The 18,794-nt window shown below is 35.8% G+C and overlaps 1 protein-coding gene and 1 long non-coding RNA gene across 4 annotated transcripts in view; one reads left to right on the plus strand and one right to left on the minus strand.

The window, feature by feature from the left end:
* LOC122087052 overlaps window positions 1-1,996 on the plus strand; it is a 46,286-nt gene extending 44,290 nt beyond the window's left edge. Inside the window, exons 5-6 of one of the 3 annotated variants that reach the window (XR_006142641.1) lie at window positions 1,544-1,651; window positions 1,858-1,996. This is a non-coding gene — a long non-coding RNA (uncharacterized LOC122087052). Of the gene's footprint in view, window positions 1-1,543; window positions 1,652-1,857 lie in introns of those variants that run through there. The other 2 variants (XR_006142639.1, XR_006142640.1) reach the window with 2 other exon arrangements.
* A 2,476-nt stretch (window positions 1,997-4,472) lies between these two features.
* Window positions 4,473-7,848, minus strand: LOC122087704 (cytokinin hydroxylase-like). Its single transcript, XM_042656907.1, has 4 exons — window positions 7,526-7,848; window positions 7,197-7,426; window positions 6,256-6,867; window positions 4,473-5,000 (listed from the first exon to the last, which is right to left on the minus strand). Exons 1-4 carry the CDS (start codon window positions 7,785-7,787, stop codon window positions 4,575-4,577), a joined length of 1,530 nt encoding a protein of 509 aa, XP_042512841.1. The 5' UTR covers window positions 7,788-7,848; the 3' UTR covers window positions 4,473-4,574.
* Window positions 7,849-18,794: the final 10,946 nt, after the last annotated feature.

An 18,794-nucleotide genomic window follows, 5' to 3' on the forward strand; every position in this document is an offset into this window, starting at 1 on the left:
GTTTTCAGCTAGGGTTTTCTTTCTATTTTGATACATGTGTTCGGCTGCGTTTGAGGTTGATAATCAGGGCAGGATGGACAGTTGATCCAAACCCAAATTAGACGAAGCCAAACAAAAACTGATCTTGAGTCCAACTGATTATACATTACATGCAATGGATTTTCTTTTTTTTTTTGGAATTCCATTCCCCCCATTGTCCACTCACCAACCAGTCTTAAGAAGAAAAGGATCAGAGCATTCAGAACTTTCATCAAATTTATTCTGTATTAGCTCTCAAAGATATTTCATGCATCTCTTGCTATCAAAGGACAAGTTTAAACACACAAATTACATGTCGAAGTGATTTCTGTCCAGAGAAGAAACAAGCACAATAAAAAGGGGGAGAAAAAGAAATATATATATATATATATATCTCATCAAAATTCCAGAAGAGATCAACTCAGATGCTTCAACCATAACAGTTCTTACATCTGAGTTCTACAGATCCATGGTGAAATTGTAGAGTCAACACTATCACGATTCACTTCATGTGCTAATAATGCTGAATTCAACACCATAAAATCTTATGGCTTGAAAACTTCTGATGACCATTTCTTTCACAAACTTGTAATATTTGTCTCTTTCTCTTCTCATCTATAGGATTCAAGCCCACTCACAAAAAGAATGGGATTGATAAATTAGTAACGTTGCGGGTGTTCTCTCGTTCACTATTTTCAACAATCTCAGTCAGTGTAGTCCAAGATTTTCTCCTTTGTTTACTTGAAGTGCTGGCCACTCTCCCTGAATATGCAGTTGCAGAATTACATGCAATTCTGCCTGGCTGGTTAAAGTCGTTAGACCCTGATCCTCTATTCTCTCTCATATTTCTCTTCCCCTTCAGTCGGGTAAAACTGGTTTTCACCAACGTGGTAAGTGGAATATTTTCCTGTGGAGCATTTCCACTTGTGAGATGAGCCTCCAAGCCATCAGATTCTGATTCTAAAAGTAATGTTTCTTCTAAGGATACGATCTCCTCTACTTCATCATTACCCAGTTCCCGATGTACTCCTTTCTCAAGAATGGTAGACTCCTGTAGAGTGGAGCTAATAGGTTTCAATTCAGAAGCTGGTCTAGGTCTTGAGGCACAGATTTCTCCAATGTGACCTCTTGATGTCCCATTTTTCAGGTTGTTGTGAACATAAGTGGCAAGTATAAACCACATTGTTCTGTGTAGGATTGTTCAGTTTCTTATGATGTCTGCATACCGGGGCATGACAAATTTTAACTCGGACAGTGCAGTTGTAGCCAGGATGAAGAATCGATTCACATCAGCAAAGAAATTAATTAAGCAATTAAGGGAACCAAGTACTACCTTAAGAAGATACATGTCATAAGATCCTTCCAATAAGTCATTCATAATTCAGTTTCCATGAAGTAAAGAACATGTAGAAAAACCAGTGTGTAGAAAACTAGAGTCTTTAATGTGATACCATTGAACTATATCCTTTAATTATTGTAGCAAACTCCTGCATTAGAGAAATAGTAACATATCATGTCAGTACAGTAAATTGAGCTCATGGAAGTATCTGGGCATCCTATTTGAGGCTTTGAGCACTAGATCAAACAATGCATGATAGGATGATTCCATCCAAACGGTTACCCTATCTAAAAGGTATGTATAAAAATTCTACATATTTGGGTACTTTTACCTATTTTTCCTCAGTTTTTATTCTCTTATTGTTCATATGGATGTTCCAAGGAATAGTTTTGAGTTTACCCATGAGTTTATCAATATCCCTATCTGCATGTGATAGAATAGTTTCAAATTATCCTGAAAAGGAGCCCGAAACCTCTTGAATTCTGAAAATAATTGTCCAGAGAGAGGAGGATTGAAGTATTCAGTCAATCACCAGAAACTGGATTAAAGAAAGGAAAGGAAATGTACTCACCTCTGGCAAAGGAACAGGGAGGGATCAAACGGAGTCTCCATGGCCTCTGCACAATCGGCCAAACGGTGCCCAAATAGGGGGCCAAGCGATGGAATAGATGCATTCCCACCGGCCCATTGTGCCAGATTCTGCAAATGCTGCCTTTTCAATATAGACTTGACATTGTTGGATCTTCCTTTGGGTTGCTTCCCACCACTCTTTTCCTCTCTTAGCGAAAGCTTACCTTGGCTGTTGCGTGACGTTTTTTCCGACGTTCTCTGGTGAGGTTGGCGTTGCAATGGCGATCTCCGGCGATGTCAGTGTCGCAGCTGTGAGTTCTTTCCTCTACCCTCGGTGCATCACAATGGGGAAGAAATGTTTCATGCTTGTTCTATTTTAGAAAGTGCTCAAATGACTATTATACCCTCATAAAAATGCTTAATTTACATTTTTTTTCCTATCCTTTTTTCGCTGCAAAACTTTTTGTGTAAAGGATGCTGCAAATCTCGCATGTCTCTTTAGAAGATAGATTTCAGGATTCCCAACCTACATAACGTAAATTCGTTTACACCCAACAGATGGCTTCCCAGGAGATTACACCCCTAGGCTTAGACCAAGAAAGGGAGCATAAGGTAGCTATTAATCTAAATGTTATTGACAAGGGAAAATATATTCTTTAGTTGGGGTTGGGGAGCGGCCCTATGCCCTGACAGATGGGATGAAATGACTAGCTCACCTTTCATGAAAGTAAAATTGACTCTTTTATGGATGCTTCCTTATGTAGTCATTGGTTTTCATATATGCGTAGGAATTACACTCCTCCCCCATAGGAAACACTTCTCTTAAAAGTAAAATGCAAATATTGCAAAAAACGAAGGATATGGTTCACATTGATAAGCCTGATCAGTTAGTAAAGTCCACTGTTGGGCCTACTAACAAGTTGTATCCCAATGGGCACCTGATCGACTCCATTAGTTGACTATCTAAATCCGATTTAACTTGTTCAAGCCCATTTAGTGTGATTATAACTAGTTTATGACTTGTTTATAACCCAATTAGGCAATTAGTTTGTTTGAAGCCTGGTTACGGACTAGTAACTAATTGAACGAGTAGAAATATGTCCATATCTTTAGAATCAGTGATGATGCGTAACCTTAAATTGATGGAGATCGATCATACCCGGAAAACTTGATTACTTGTGTTTGGAAGGCATTCCTAGATGCCTCTACCATATATGAATTGTTTATGTTATGTAGCTAATAGCCTAATAGAGTAATAGGTCTCAACGATGATTTTATCACTGCTCTTTTTCCCTTTAATGGTCACTCCTATTTTGTATTGCTTTTGTAGATGAATCATTTCCTTCAATAGGCAAGTGAATAGAAGTTTCCATTCAGGAAAGTTATTTCTGTCACGTGGAGCATTAATTTGATCATTCTCTTAACTTCCCAATACTTTTTCCCTATTTCTGTCACGTGTTTGCGTGATGATATGTCCAGCAGAATATTTAGAAATGAAAAAGTTTTTCTGGGCTTTCTGAGGGTGAAGAGAATGGTGAATATCTTTTCTTAGAAATAAGAGGACCAGATCCTATAGATTTAGAGGTTCTTTATTCACCATGGCTAAAAGAAACCTAAAATTGAAACATGACAACTATTAAAGTGCAGTGTTTTACTTCTAAAAAATAGCATATTGAAAACTTGGGAAAAATTTTCATTGTAATATTAAATCCACCAACAACCAAGAAGGGTTAATTTTTTCAATTGTTTGGATTTTTCAAAACTCCATGGACATGCAAAAGAGAAATGTATCCCCACTTGGACCAAGACATAACTTTTACCAAAAGTTTATTGTGATCTTTTTGTTCAAATAACAATTAAGGTGAAGCAGGGTAAGAACAACAAATCTCTTATGATAAACAGAATCCATTTTGCAAAAGTTGTTATTATAGGTAATTCCTACAAAGTATCGGACTAATGACGTAATAGCAAAATTTAATTTTCAAATATGGCACATAGATGTTCCATCCCCTAAAAGAACTTTACCAAAAGTTTTGGTGGGGTTAAATAGGAGTATTACAGCAAAAGGTCACCCTAAATATCATCTTATGGCTATTGATAATGAATCAGATCAAATGGTTCTATTTCTCAATCTTTATGACTTGCTCCTATGAAACCAAGGTCGAAAAGATTGAAAATTTAGTCATAAATCCAAAATCATTGCAAATTAATTTTCTTAGATTTCAGTGTCTTAGTGCTTTTATTATCTCATCTCTCTATCCAACTCCTTCATGATCAAGGTTCTAAATATTAGTATTGGGATCAATACCGGTCTTAGTCATTATCAACTACGGATTGGTCATATCAGATATTTTTTTCTTACAATGAACCATTACGCCAATACAGTATCGATCAAGTATCGATATTGGCCTCACCTAACATCCATATGAATCTACCGATACGGCCGATTCAAAACCAACATTCAAAACCAGGCTTATGATAACATATGCGAGTTGAAATCCACCAAATTGAAAAATTTATCAGCATATTAAAAACAATCTTCATCTAGAAAATAAACAAATAAATTGCTACTTATTTATAGATAAATTGATTTCTTCAATATTACAACTTACAATGAAATTATGAAATAAAATTTGAAAAATGCTTTCTAAAGGGTTTCAAATACAAGGGGCAAGCCATGGTTAGGTCTTAAAGACAGTAAAATGGTGGGGGAATGAATATAGTCTGGAGAAAGAGAGAAAGAAAACCTCCTAAGAATAAGAGTTAACACAATCTTGTATTCCATCATGGTCAAGTTCCTACCAACGCAGATTCTACCACCAAACCCGAAAGGCAAGTAACCCATCCTGTGCTTACATCCTCCATTCGGGTCATCCTTGAACCGCTCCGGTTTGAACTCATGCACTTCATCACCCCATATAGACCGGTCATGATGCATTCCAACTGTATCAATCCAAATGTTAGTCCCTTTGGGTATCACTGTGTGCCCGACCCGAATGTCTTCTCTTGCTTGTCTCTGGGTATTCGGTGCGGATGGATATAACCGTAACACCTCGTTCAACACCCATCCCATCTGTCACAGATTCAAAAGAACTAATAAGTACGTGAATTATATTAGCAAGGAAGTAAGATCTAATTAAGATCCGAATCGTCAATTACCAATTCTCAATTTTTCGCCGATATCCATTTCAAAAGAGTCGGGTTATTTATTTATTTATTTTTTAAAGGTTCGGGCCGATTCTAACCGATTCCAAAAGAATTGGAATCTCAACCTGGAGGGAAATGGACTGGACCTTAAACCATTGTGGCCCAGCTGTTGAGAGAGACGGATTGTTCAATCCAATGGGCCTTAGACCATCTGGTCAACCGGCTTAACCCGAAAGTAGTTCCCACAAAGAAATGGCAGTGCAGCCTCTTCGTTTGACTTTTCTTAAGACAACCCCGTGGATCATCTGATCACCAAGATGGACTTTTGACTGCTTTGACCGGGCCCACTGAAATGTTCAATATGAGCTCATGGTTGATTGTTAGCATAGACCTTAAGAACATGGAAAATTACTCTATCCTCTAAGTGTCTGAAGACTAGATTCTTAATAGTCTCTAGATTAATTCTATTGTCTACAAAATATTGATGATCTCCCCGTACGTGAAGGCTTCATGTATAGTTTCATGATTGACATTTTTTTTTTTTTTTCATGACTATCCCTCCATTTTGTCATTAAAATTGTTTAGAGGGATATACGAGGGGGAAAAATAGCACATGTTGTCTACATGAAAAGTGTTACTTTTCATAAATGGGAAGCTAATCTGGCAAGGATATTTTGGTAAATGAATGTTGTTCCATTTGTCAAATTAAATCTTCATTTTAAGTGACTGACCTCTTCACATGGGAAAAATATCATCTGCAATTCCGATCTCGTACAATTCTGTGAAATACCACCTTCAGGGGGTGCCACGTGTATTGATCCCAATGCAATGGTCCAGATCTGATTTAAATACTTTTTCATTGATTTAATGTTTTATTAATTATACCAGATCTGGACCATTGTATTGGTATCAATACATGTGTCACCGCCTGAAGATGGTATTGCACGAAATTATACGAGATCGGAATTGCAGACGATTTCAACCCCTTCACATGAGATCCCATCATTTATAAGGATATTTGACCTCGTTAATTATTTTGACCCATGATCCAACTCCTCTTCCCATGTGGTGGGGAGTTGATCCGAATTTGTCCTTTACTCTATTATCCCTAGAACTGCTCATGACAACAAGAACCACATGCAAGAACAATGGAGAAGTAGGCGTGGAGGAGAAGTCCTTACCTTCTTTAGTCTAGCAAGCATGGTGGGATCCAAGGGTCCATCTCCAATAACTTCTTTGATCTCTTCCCTCAGATGGTTTTGCCACTCAGGGTGTAAAGCCAAAAGCAATAACGTCCAAGTGATAGCCAATGCCGTCGTCTCATGTCCACCAAAGAAGAACGTCTTGCACTCATCCACCAGCTCTTGCTCTGTAAGCTTCTTCTTATTCCCCTGTTGGTTATTCTCTGAGTCTGCAAGCAGAAACCCTAGCAAATCATGATGATCTCCAAAGCTATTTCTTCTCTTCCGAGAAGTTATGATCGATAAAAGTAGTTTATCGATCTCCTTCCCTAGACTTTTAGACTCTAAGGTCTGCTTCAGGTGCATGAGCTTGCTAAAGGGTACTCCAACCAAGCGATTAGACTTGAACAAAGCGAGCTGCATGGCTCTTAGCTTCTCAAACACTTGGCGGCCATTGTCGTCGTTGATGCCGAAGACTGTCTTTGCAATTATCTCTGCTGCGGTACTCGTGATGTCTCTCTCCACTTCGATTGTGGGCTCATGGGAAACAATGAGGTTAGCCCACTGGTCTAACATCTTATTGGCAGACTCCACCATTGAGGTCGCCATGGCCTGAAGGTTCCAAGAAAATTAAATAGAGTTCGGTGCGTGCCATGAGTGAATATACAATATTTTAAGATGATTCATGTGGGCCTGTGAACCCACCTGAATCTGTAAAGATCTATTAATGTCCACACATCTGATTCATTAATGATGATAATCATTGCTTCCCACCCACTAATATTGGGTGGTAAGGGATCATTTATACTCAATGTGAAAGAGATGTTGGATTTGATGTGAGTAGTCTAATGTTGAGACTTATAGGTACTTAGGTACGAGCACCTCCTCTTTAATGGTTAACTTTCAAAGAGAAGTTCAGAAAAAAAAGGAGAAAATGATACCTTGAGATTGGCTGGTGAGAGTGCAGGTGCGATGACATTACGATGGTGAACCCAGTTATCTCCTTCCACCATGACCAGTCCATTACCAAACATTGGTTTTCTATCATATTTAAATACATTTGGCTTTCCCCAGCTCTTAGCCATGACTCCTGAAGACATCTCTTTCAGAAATTCTGGGTCTGCAACATATAAGAAAGGCTCTGTGCCAAGCCAGTAAACGAATACTTTTCCTGCAAATTAAAAAATCGTAAGCTCCTTTCCAGTTAGAAATTGTCACAAGAAGACATGCATAGATGATCTATATAATGAAACTTATAAACTTTAGTTACCATGTAATTTCTTCCACCGAGCAAAGTAGGAGAAAACAGTTGAATGGATATCATGGGAAACATTTACAGAACCCAAAGGAGAATCTCTCTTCTCCTTTGGGTTCATTTCTTCGATGTTCCCAAGAGGAAAACTTGGTTTTGGACCTCCAAAACCATTCCTTCTAAGCTTTTTATAAACACTAATTGGAGAAACCCAATATCTAAAGATGAGAAAAGCTGTCATGCCTAAGCCAAGAGCTAGCAGGAACTGAACAAAACCCATCTCTCTCTCTCTCTCTCTCTCTCTCTCTCTCTCTCTCTCTCTCTCTCTCTCTCTCTATGTGCAGCCTTAGAGTTGATTGATTTTTATGGAGGACAACAAAGGGTATTTATAGATGGAAGATGGGATTCAAGAATATTGTCTGAATTTGACCATAAGAAACGAGTTTTATGAATGCGTTGAATAGTTTCTTATTCCATATCTTGGTCTCATCACTACTTGCATGTTTTCGCTTTTTTCTGTTCTCTTTCTATTAAATCCTATAACTTGCTTTCCTTGTTGTTTCCGTTTTTCTCTACTTTCACTGTTTGGTAGTCAGGTGTGTGGCATTAAAGTGACAATTGAGGGCTTCGCTTTCTTTTCAAATGACCTAACTTTCCTACTTAATTTCCATGGTTACGGAAAATTCTTTTTGACAAGTATTTATTTGAATCTGACGCAAGAGCTGATGTGGTCAATATCATGGAAATTCAACCCTTTTGGATGGATAATACCATTGAAACACACACCTTAATCTGAATCAGGCTCAAGTACAAAAACAATAAGTAGATTTGAAATCTATTAAATAAAGAGAGAAAGTGAATTTCAAATTTACGAACCAAGATGTAGAAGATTGTTCTTATACATGAATCTGATTTGGTCCCCACCCCCACAAACCTGATAACAAAAAAAAAAAAAAAAAAGGACTCTTATGTATCCCTATGGCTTCAGCATCGTCACCTTATGCGTAGATTTGAAATCTATTAAATAAAGAGAGAAAGTGGATTTTAAATTCATGAATCAGAGATGTAGAAGGTTGTTCTCATATGTGAATCTAATCTGGTCCCCACCTCCCCACCAAAAAAAAAAAAAAATTCTTTCCAAACTTGATTAAAAAAAAATTGAGGTAAAGGAACTCTACATGTCCATGTGGCTTCGACACCCAATCAATGGGAGGGAGTATGAGGAACATCAATCAAGCAAGGAAGGATAGGGTGGTCTTTTACAAGATGAATGTTCTCGCGTGCCTTCCCATTGACCCACATGCAGAGCCTAATGGATGGACAAAGTTCTTTATCCCAAAAAACAAATACCATGGGAATCAGGTTCTTTCCCAACCTAGGTAAAAGAAAAGACTCTCAAGTCCTATTAAGTATATGAGTTTAACTCTAATTGTTAGAAGTTTAGGGACAATAATCGAGAATCACGGCCAAAATCCTTGTTGATTTGGTTTTGTATTAGTCAAAAATTGAAAGTAAAGGGATCGAAGGTCAAAGATCAAATATCAAAGTTGTAAATCATAAGGCAAAGGAAAAACGTCATAAACGTTTTCCCACCACTTAGGTTTAATCCCATTGTTCAAAAGTTAAATGGTACAACATCATCATGGTAATTCATGTTAAATGGTATTTGCCGCCATATATCCCAAGACCAATTCTAATTAAACTAGACAAATCACTGTTTTTAGTCCTTGAACTGGTTCAAACCAAATTATTGGTCGAATGGAACTGGTCCAACCATTTTTTTCTCATAGTACATACAACCCCCCCACCCCAGCTAGATGACTCGGTGAGGCAAGATAAACTTGATGTTATGTTTCCGCAATCAACAGCTAGGGACTTTACCACTATAGGGTGGAACTTTTGGGCCATATTAGTATGAAAATAATGAACAAATACTACGTTTCTTTATGGGGAAAAGAATGTTGCATGGTCGCGCGGCTCATGTATTCAGATTGAGATGGGGACGAAATAACAGTCTTAGCCCGATGAAATATAAAAAAATCTTCCCCTTGTTGATGTCCTTGTGCACCCCATCATTGAGCCTCACGCTATTGCAGGGGGCATGTGACCAAGTAGCATTTTTTTCTTTCTTTCATATATTTATTTATTTATTTATTTCTGCATACAAGGATGATTTGTACCCACCCGCCACCTGGCCTCATATGAGATAAACATGATCGAAGGTTTTTGTATCATGAGGCAGGAATACATGTCAATTACGAATATTCCATTTTATGCCATTTATAAGAAATGAATTCATACTTCTTATGATTAATCTAAATAAATCCTTACCAAAAATTATCTTTCTGATATCAAAATCTAATCTCCTTATTACAATAGAAAAAAATTTTCAATTTTATTTTTAAGAAAAAAAATTGTATTACTAACTAATAGACATATATAAAAGACTAAACGATACATCTATCACTAAAAGATAGAACTAATTACTTCTTCCTAATTAAAGGAGTCATGAATATCATATTTATCTTTGTTAAAAAAATATTCATAATCAGCTTAATATCTGCACATCAACCTTGGATATGTCGACTATCAAACCGATTTGATTACTAAAAGGAGATATGTTTTTGCAACATGTAAATGACATTTTTAGTTACATGAAATATTAAGGTAGTTAGGATGTTTCACAACATATATTAAAGCCCATTTTATTATTACATGTAAAATATAGTAAAATATTGTTTTTAATTAACAAAGTGAAGTAAAATGAGATATAAAGAAATTTTGATTGAGGTATTTGACTGAGTGGAGTTGATGTAAAGTGATGGAGAGAAGTAGAAAATAAAATCTATTTTCAATGATATTTTAGATGAAAACAAAGTAAAATTTCATTATAATATCTAATATTTTTTAAATTAATTGTAACACTATTCATGGAAATAATTTAATTACAAATTTTTGTTTTTTAATGTAATTATAATTTACTTCACTTTCAACCAAGTTCTGTTGTCCTGAATTACTTGGCTCATTCAACAGTCCGCCATGTGGCAAGTAATATTATATATGACTTATGGCCAATTACTGAAAAACCCATATATAGAAGCTATATTGTTTCACCTACCTTTATGCGTTGGCATTCCTTATTCAATTGGACCTGCTTGCAATTCCAATTTGACCCAAATTCCAATATAGTGGTCCAGATATTTAGATTCAGACCACCTCAGATAGACAAGTACTGATGAAGCGTTTCTTACGTAGAGAGGGTCAATTTGGTCATTTAGAGATGTGATGGGACAGACTCTTTGGTAGGGTTGGGTTTGGTTTGGCGTCGGGCTTTGCCCGGTTTTGCAAGTTTTAGGGATCCTCCCACATTCCAAACGTGATATGATTCACATCCAGCGATCAAAGCTTTATTTTAATAATGTGAAAATATTTCATTTGGGGAGAGTGGTTCCTATGTATATATGAGAATTAATGAAAATGCATGAGCAAGTATCAATAGGGATATTATTTTGTATGTCATGGGTGGTAGAGCGATCTCTCCCTTCTCCCTCTCTTTGTGTGTTTGAAGGAGAGGTCAAACAAAATAAAATTTCAAAAACAAAATGTAGTAAAATGAGATATAAAGTGATTTTGAATAGAATTTTGTTTGGAAGTATAAGTAATACAAAATGTTGTGAAACATGAAGACCACAATAAAGAGAATCAAGAAATAAAAAATCACTACAAACTCATATAAGTCTTCCTGCTTTGCCTAACTTTTACACGTTGACATTCCTTATTCAATTGACCCAATTCCAATATATAGTGGCTGAAGTGTTTCTTATTCAATTTGGACATTTTGATATATGATGGTGTATGGTTTGACACATGATTGTTATTCTTAATGTGCAGCAGCAACGGGGGAGAAAAATGGGGCGAAGTGGTTGGGAATCATTTCAAAGAGGAGAGAAGAGAGATAGACACAATTTTGGATAGTGTGCAGCACATGGGCGGTGTGCGTATGTTTTTTCTCTTTTAATTTTTATGTAAAAAGAACCCTTGTGTTAAAAAAAAAATATAATAATAATAATAATAATAATAATAAACCCTTGTATGGATTCTAATATACCCTTCTTCTTCTTCTTTCTTTTCTTCTTCTTTTTTTTTTCGTAAAACCAATATATCCTTCTTACTTAATAGTAATAAATGGGATTCACAATGACATTCTCTCTCCTATCATATTGACCCATATGAATCTCATATGGTCTTTTAATAAAAAAAATCTTAATGGTCCGTTTGATTTTTTTCTAGAAACAGTTTTTTCGTTTTTCTGTGCTCAGAAATGAAAAAACACCCCAAAACCATATGATTCTTCTGTTTTGCTTCACTTATTTTTTGAAACAGAAAAGGAAATTTATGCATATTTCTGTCTGGAAACAAAAATGGAGAAATAAGTTGGACTTGTTTTTCTGTTTCTAGAAACAAGTGGGAGCTACAAAATTTGTGAAAAAACCGATACTTCGCTCGACCAAACCAAATCCCAACCCATTGTTGAAACTTCTCGCTATTTATATACGGTAATTTCAACCTGGTTGTGCAAAGCTTACAGTTTCGGATTCCTTCATCCTTTTAAAGTTCATCTCCATAAAGCATACCTATAACTCCAACGTCATGTTTTTACTCGTGAATTGCATTCCTACAACGTTATGCATCCACTTATGTCTTGAACTCAACTATATTATTGAAAAAGTTTCGAGAAATAGAAAAATCATACACATTTTTGCAATTCTAAAAATCGTTTCTTAGCGCAGAAATGATAAAAACTGTTTCTGTCATTTCTAGACACAGAAATAGGAGAGACAAAATTAAACCAACCCTAAATGGATTTTACCAAAAATAAAATAAAAAAAATTTAGATGATATCATTGTTGAAACCCTCACTTGAAAGGGTTGAATTGCACTCTTAGTGTTGATTATTATTATTATTAAATTAATAAATAAATGAAGTGAAAGTTATGAAATAATGAGCACCTTCTTCTTCTTCTTCTGTCATCCGGAGCCAAACCGACCAACCAAGAGAGGAGGTGGATGGAAAGTGGAAACGCGGAGCCGTTTTTTCTTTTTGGATAAAATGAATGACGGTGTAAAGAAGGACACTTACCTCATATTCCAAATTTCCATTTTCCATTTTTTTAGATAATTTAACGGATCCGCCCACATTCCAAACGTGATTGATTCATAATTCATTCGATCCAGATTTCAGAACTATTCAGACTGTTAGTGGTCGGTTGGCTAACCGTTGAAGCGATCTATCGCCGTCCAATCCCAAAGTGGTCTATTGTCTTCTAGTCCTTTTGACTTCTAGTCCTATTCATTTATCATTCTTACGCTTTTGTAGCCGTGTATGTGTGGGTCACTGGGTCCTACGTTCCTACGCCTTCATACAGGCTCAGCCGCTCAGATATGTAGCCGTCCTCATGGTCCCAAAATCCCTTTTTTTATTAGAACCCAAATTCAACTTAAATTTAAGGATAGAAATTGGACCAGGAAAACCTGGCCCACCTTACTCCAAACCGCCAGTTTCCAAAGGACTTTTGATTCAGTTTTCACATGTCACAACAACACTGGAGTGGTTACCAAAAGTGAAGGTCACCACTGGTTTGCATCTCTTACTGATGCATGCAAATCTAATCGTCTAGGAGCTCCAAAATTAAGGGTCTTGTTTTGTGTAAACAGGTAACTCTTTAAGACTGTTACCTCATTGAATTTTAAGATTAGTGTAATGGTATTACACATCATAATTAAAAATTGGGATGAAGAACATTAATTGATTGTGTTTCTTACGCCCTCCAATAGAAGAACACACATGTATCTACCAGAGAGCACACTGGTTGACAAGGGGGTGATTTCATGGGACCTTGTGAAAGGCACAAGGAACAAAACCAATTAGTAAGAGATAATTATTACCTGGTTGCATAGCCCTTACACTAATACGGGCCCAATGAGAGTAAGCACAGGGGCATCAACATTTATGAGATTTTTTTTCACAAAGGATGAGGTGGTAAATTTTCATACCCATGTGTCTGGACATATGGTTCATGATATAAAGAAACTTTCTTGTTCCCTTAAAAATATTTCTTTTACAATACAATATGTCCAAAAACCAAATCATTCAACCATTCTCAAACAGGTTGAGTCCTAGATCTCAAATGGAATTTTCAACAAAAAAAAAAAAAAAAAATGAAGCCCAAGCGATATTTGATATCTCTATCTCACACTATAATACTCTATCCTCTCCCCCTCATAGCGCAATCACCCTCATCATCACAAGTATCATAGATAATACAAAAATTATGGCTGCATGGGCGATTTGCTATGTTTTCCAAAAGAAATACATCTTATGCGAGGAAAATTACTTGTTGACAGGAGAAAATGGTGAGGCGGAGGCTTTAGGGCTGCTCAAAGGAATGTCAAAAGCAAGGACTTTGAATTGGAAGGTGGACGTGATATGGTGTGATGCAGAAGAAATTTGAATATTTTTTTAGAAGAAGTATGAACATTTGCTGACCTTATGGCCAAAGACATTAATATTTCTATATTTAGAGATGGATAGCTAATGACCCCAAATTTTATATTAAAACTAACAATCGATAAGTGGGGAAACTCAAATCTATTACCATAGAGACTAAAAAAAAAAAACAATCTATCCATAAGTCAGATATGATGTATAATTTACAAGAATCCAATTAGCATATTCTTCTGTTTGAATCTAAAAAAAAAAAAAAATTATAAAGTTTTCCCTATATGTTATTTGGTCACGTCAAATTATGGTGGAAAAGAAGATGGTTACAAATCTATTTCACCAACCATGTTTGGTTACGTAGAGAACAACCCAATCTAAAATTAAAGTGCTCCGGCCATTTCTAGTGAGTGCTGTTTTTTATTCTTTCCTTGATGAATAGTGTATTATTGTAGTCTATTGTATGCAGATTGTATTTCTATTCATTCAATAAATTATTTTTACTTTTCAAAAGAAAAAAAGAGGAAAGGAAAAAGGAACACTAATGTGAATAGTATAATCTATTATTGAAGGTTTTTTTTAATATTATTTTTTTTTATTGTCTATAAGCATAAGTATCTGATTTTGTTGCTGATCAAATCTACATGCTTTTCTTTGTTTATAATCACGACATCTTAATCCTCCAGAGCATCCAATGCCAAGAGAGAGAGAGAGAGAGAATGAATCATCTAGTGTGGGGGGAAACACTGTTCATATGCACTGGTTCAGATACTGATTTCATTTGGAAAATTACTTAGCAAAGGCAAACATGGCACATGAGAACTATTAATAACTTTTTTTCTATCGTTATATTTATTTGCAGCAACATGTGATGATCTCTCTTTAAGCATGTGATCAGAACCAAAAGCATTTCACATGTGAATTTAAATATAAATATTTCCTGATAAAAATTCATCTTGAATACAACTTGGATACGGCAATTAATGAAACAAAAAGAGGAAGAGTGAGAAGTTTTTGAAACACTGCCCCTAGTTAGCATTGTATCTGAAATGGATCTAATATGGCCTTAAATGAGAGGAAGAACTAGATCATGAACCCATGAAAGCTTCCTGACAAAGGTTCTTCTGGTTCAAATGGCCTGACCTGCTTCTTTTATAACAAAAGTGACAACAACTGATCCATGCATTTGCAGAAGTGAACAGTAAATACTTAGTTGAGGAAAGGTCTCAGTGAAGAGTGAAGCATGGTTGGATCTCCCAAGTGGCATGGCCTTACCAGCTCTGGCCATGCACCTAGGTTGGCAAAGCTGCTTGAAAGAGGATATCAAACTTTAAAAGAGGTGATCATTGAAAGATGGGCACCACTAGCCCACATTGCATGCTGGCCTAAATTAAGTTAAGAACTCTTAATACTATTGGGGCTAAGGAAAGATCTGGGTTGCCTGGTTTATAGGTGTCATGGACTCGTGGGGCTGTCCTCTGATGAAGGTAAAACGTAACATACATGTGCGGATTATTGTGGCTAGAGACAAAAGCATCCATTGAGCATAATATTAGGATTCTTGGTGCACAATGCATTGGGTCCCTTCATAGGGTCTCTTTGTGTAGAGAGAGAGAGAGAGAGATCTGTAAAAAGGAAACTGGGGTGTCATGTCCTAGGTACATAGGATCTAACCCAATTACCCAAATGAACAATCAACAATCAGCCAGCTCTCTCTATTAACCCCATTTTTCTTTTAAGTAAGGAAGAACCAACATCATTGATCAAACAAGAGGGTAGGCTTTAAAAAGTAATAATAAATTAAAAAAAATTAAATGCCTTATCCCACTAAGGATAATAAATTAAAAAAATAATAAGTGCCAAAAAGTAATAATTAAAAAAAAGGCTATTCTTATTCTTCATAGAGAAATTGTGATTCATTCAAGTCAACCATTTTGAGACACGGGAGGGACCATTTAATGTCATTGAAACAGCCAGATTTTATGTACCTTAAAAAAAGTCATATTTTAAGTTTGAATTTCATTTTAAAAATATGGCACTTCATTGCATGGGCACGGCACCTCTCACTTCATCCATTGTCTCTTCTTTATCGTCGTCTTCTTTCCGATCCAAATCTCTATTATATTTCTACAAGTAGATTAGGATAACAAAAAATATTAATTATTCATTCAATTCATTTATATAAAAATTAAAATTTTATCTATAAAATTTATCCAGATGAGAATGATTAAAAAAAAAAAAGGAATAGAATAAAATTTACATTTAAGAATTTAATTATTTAGTATTAATCTTTTCTTTCATATACAATTTCAAGAGAATTTTTTAATGTTAATATTTTATTTCATAGACAATTCAAGTGAGAGAAAGTCAGAAAACATATAGGAAAGTTTCCAGCATGTCCCACACCCCCTTCTCCCCTATTTTGTCCCACAGGAATCTTCTAATGATAGGAGAGGACAATTCAAAAGCACTAAATTTATAGAAACTGCATGAAATCTATTCATGATGTGGTCAAACAACTACAATGCAAGGATAAACGTGATTCAACAAGATGCATGTCTACATCCGTGATGAGATGAGAGCATCTTCACTATCAAGGGAGAATGGGGTTTACAAGCTCTCTCCCTCACATTTCTCTCTTTACAAAGAATTATCTGTAACCCTATCACTACACATTTAATGAAAAAAAAAAGAGAGAGAGATTTATTTTTTAGATTGCCATATGTAAACCCTAAAAATTGTCAACCCTTTGCAAATGACCCATAACCCAAACCATAGAAATCAACCCTCAAGAGTATTGACATTGGCTTCTTCTATTTTGAGCTATTAAACTGCTTATCATATGTATAGATATGTAAAGATCGTAATGCAGACAATATGTACTTCTGCCAAGAAAAAAAAATGTAAACAATATGTACACAAACTTTAACTGGCAATTAAATAAAGCTACTTTTGTAGATATTTAAGATAGTCTTAGGAGCTACAGATTGTGGAGGACATCGTTTCAAAGAAAGGAGCTCCACTTTGGTATAAGGATCAGCCTATCAATCTGACTTTTTAATTTTTTTTTATTGTTTGGAAAGAGTTTTAATATTGCAATGGAATAACATTGGGCCTTCCTAACTATAGAATGCTGATAAATACTCACATTTGACACATGATTTTATAAAATATAAACTGCTTTATTCACAAGTCATATAAGAACAATTCTCAATATGGAATGAAAATATATTTTTTCCCCCTATTGGTGTGAAGAAATGATAAAACAAAGCTTTAGGGAGTTTGTTCATTCTATACATCCTCCCCATACTTTAGTAACTTACACATCGATGGTTCCCTATATATCCAATGTTAGAGTTGCCACATCATTCTTTCATGTGATGCATTTTGGGGTCCAATCCTTTGATTCTAAATGGGCTGCACAATCCAATAAAACTTAGGCTAACTTATCTTTCACCTATGGTGAAGAAAGAATCTCTTTACCCATGAGATTGAACCCTTTAATTTGAACCTTCAACGATAGAGGACGGGAATAATGAAGAGACTCTCTATTTCAAGAGTTCAATCATAGGATTAAATCACCATGAATGAAGAGATTCTCTCTAAGAGATGAAAAAACTTTCTTCGTAAAAACTTTTACCATATTTATATACATGGTGATTTCTGTAGGGCTGAAACTTGGGGCCTGTTTGATAACGTTTCAAGAAACGCGTTTCCGCCGTTTCAGTTTTCAGAAACAGCAGAAACGGAGCAAAAAGCGTTTGATAAAACTGTTTCGTTTCACTTATTTTTAGAAATAGAAATAGAAATTTTTACTCATTTATGGTTCAAGAAACGACCTAGGTGAAACAAGTTTAACTTGTTTCTCCATTTCTGGAAACGACTTGTGGCAATTCTTTCACTGGTTACCATCGACTTCTAAAAACATGATTTATCAAACACCTTCAATTCCATTTCTGTTTCTAGAAAAGGAAATTTATGTTTCTGCCGTTTCTTGAAACAGAAATGGCAGAAACGTTATCAAACGGGCCCTTGGTCATATAAGCAATGTACCTAGCCCTATTTGCCTCAAGATTTTGATCCTAACAATCTGCCACATGGTATATACATTAAGATCGCATGGGAAGGATTTTCTGTGTCGCTTATGCATTAATTCTAAGGAAGAGGATTTCCTATTAAGACACTATGAGAAGAAATATGCACATCTGGTATCATCCACATTGGAGCCATGTGGCCTACGTGGTCAGGATAGGAGAAATAATGTCAATTTGAACCCTACAACCCTCACTGTGAGAAGGCTATTAGAATCTGCACTGCGGTTGTGTATGCTTTTTTTTCTCATGCCCATTCGTGAATATTTTTATGTGAGGAAAGCCTTTTGCCTTCAAATTACTTTGAACTCTCTTTTTGATAAGCTAGCAAAATAGACTTAGTCCTAGGAGTATATTTAAAATGATTCACTTAAGCAGAGGCTGCTCTTCAATCATGAATGCTATTTTGGATCTCTCCAAGGTGGAGCGACTGGAATGTTAAAACCTAGAATTCAACATATCTGATGATCCCTTCTCCCCTATTTTGAATATGTAAATATAGACTTAGTCCTAAGAGAGGTGCTCATGCTAAAGCTCAGAGAGCCTTTTCTTTCTGTTAACTTTCTGGTTTTTTTATTGAGACACTGCGGCCCGGGTGGCTCCATAACCAGATGTGAAGGGATCCACTGCTATATCACTTTTTCCTTTAAATATGGGATTAAGTTTTCCTTTACAAGTGGAGAGGGAAGAATTCATT

This window comes from Macadamia integrifolia, chromosome 8 (assembly GCF_013358625.1).
Source record: "Macadamia integrifolia cultivar HAES 741 chromosome 8, SCU_Mint_v3, whole genome shotgun sequence".
In the NCBI taxonomy this organism is placed as follows: Eukaryota; Viridiplantae; Streptophyta; class Magnoliopsida; order Proteales; family Proteaceae; genus Macadamia; species Macadamia integrifolia.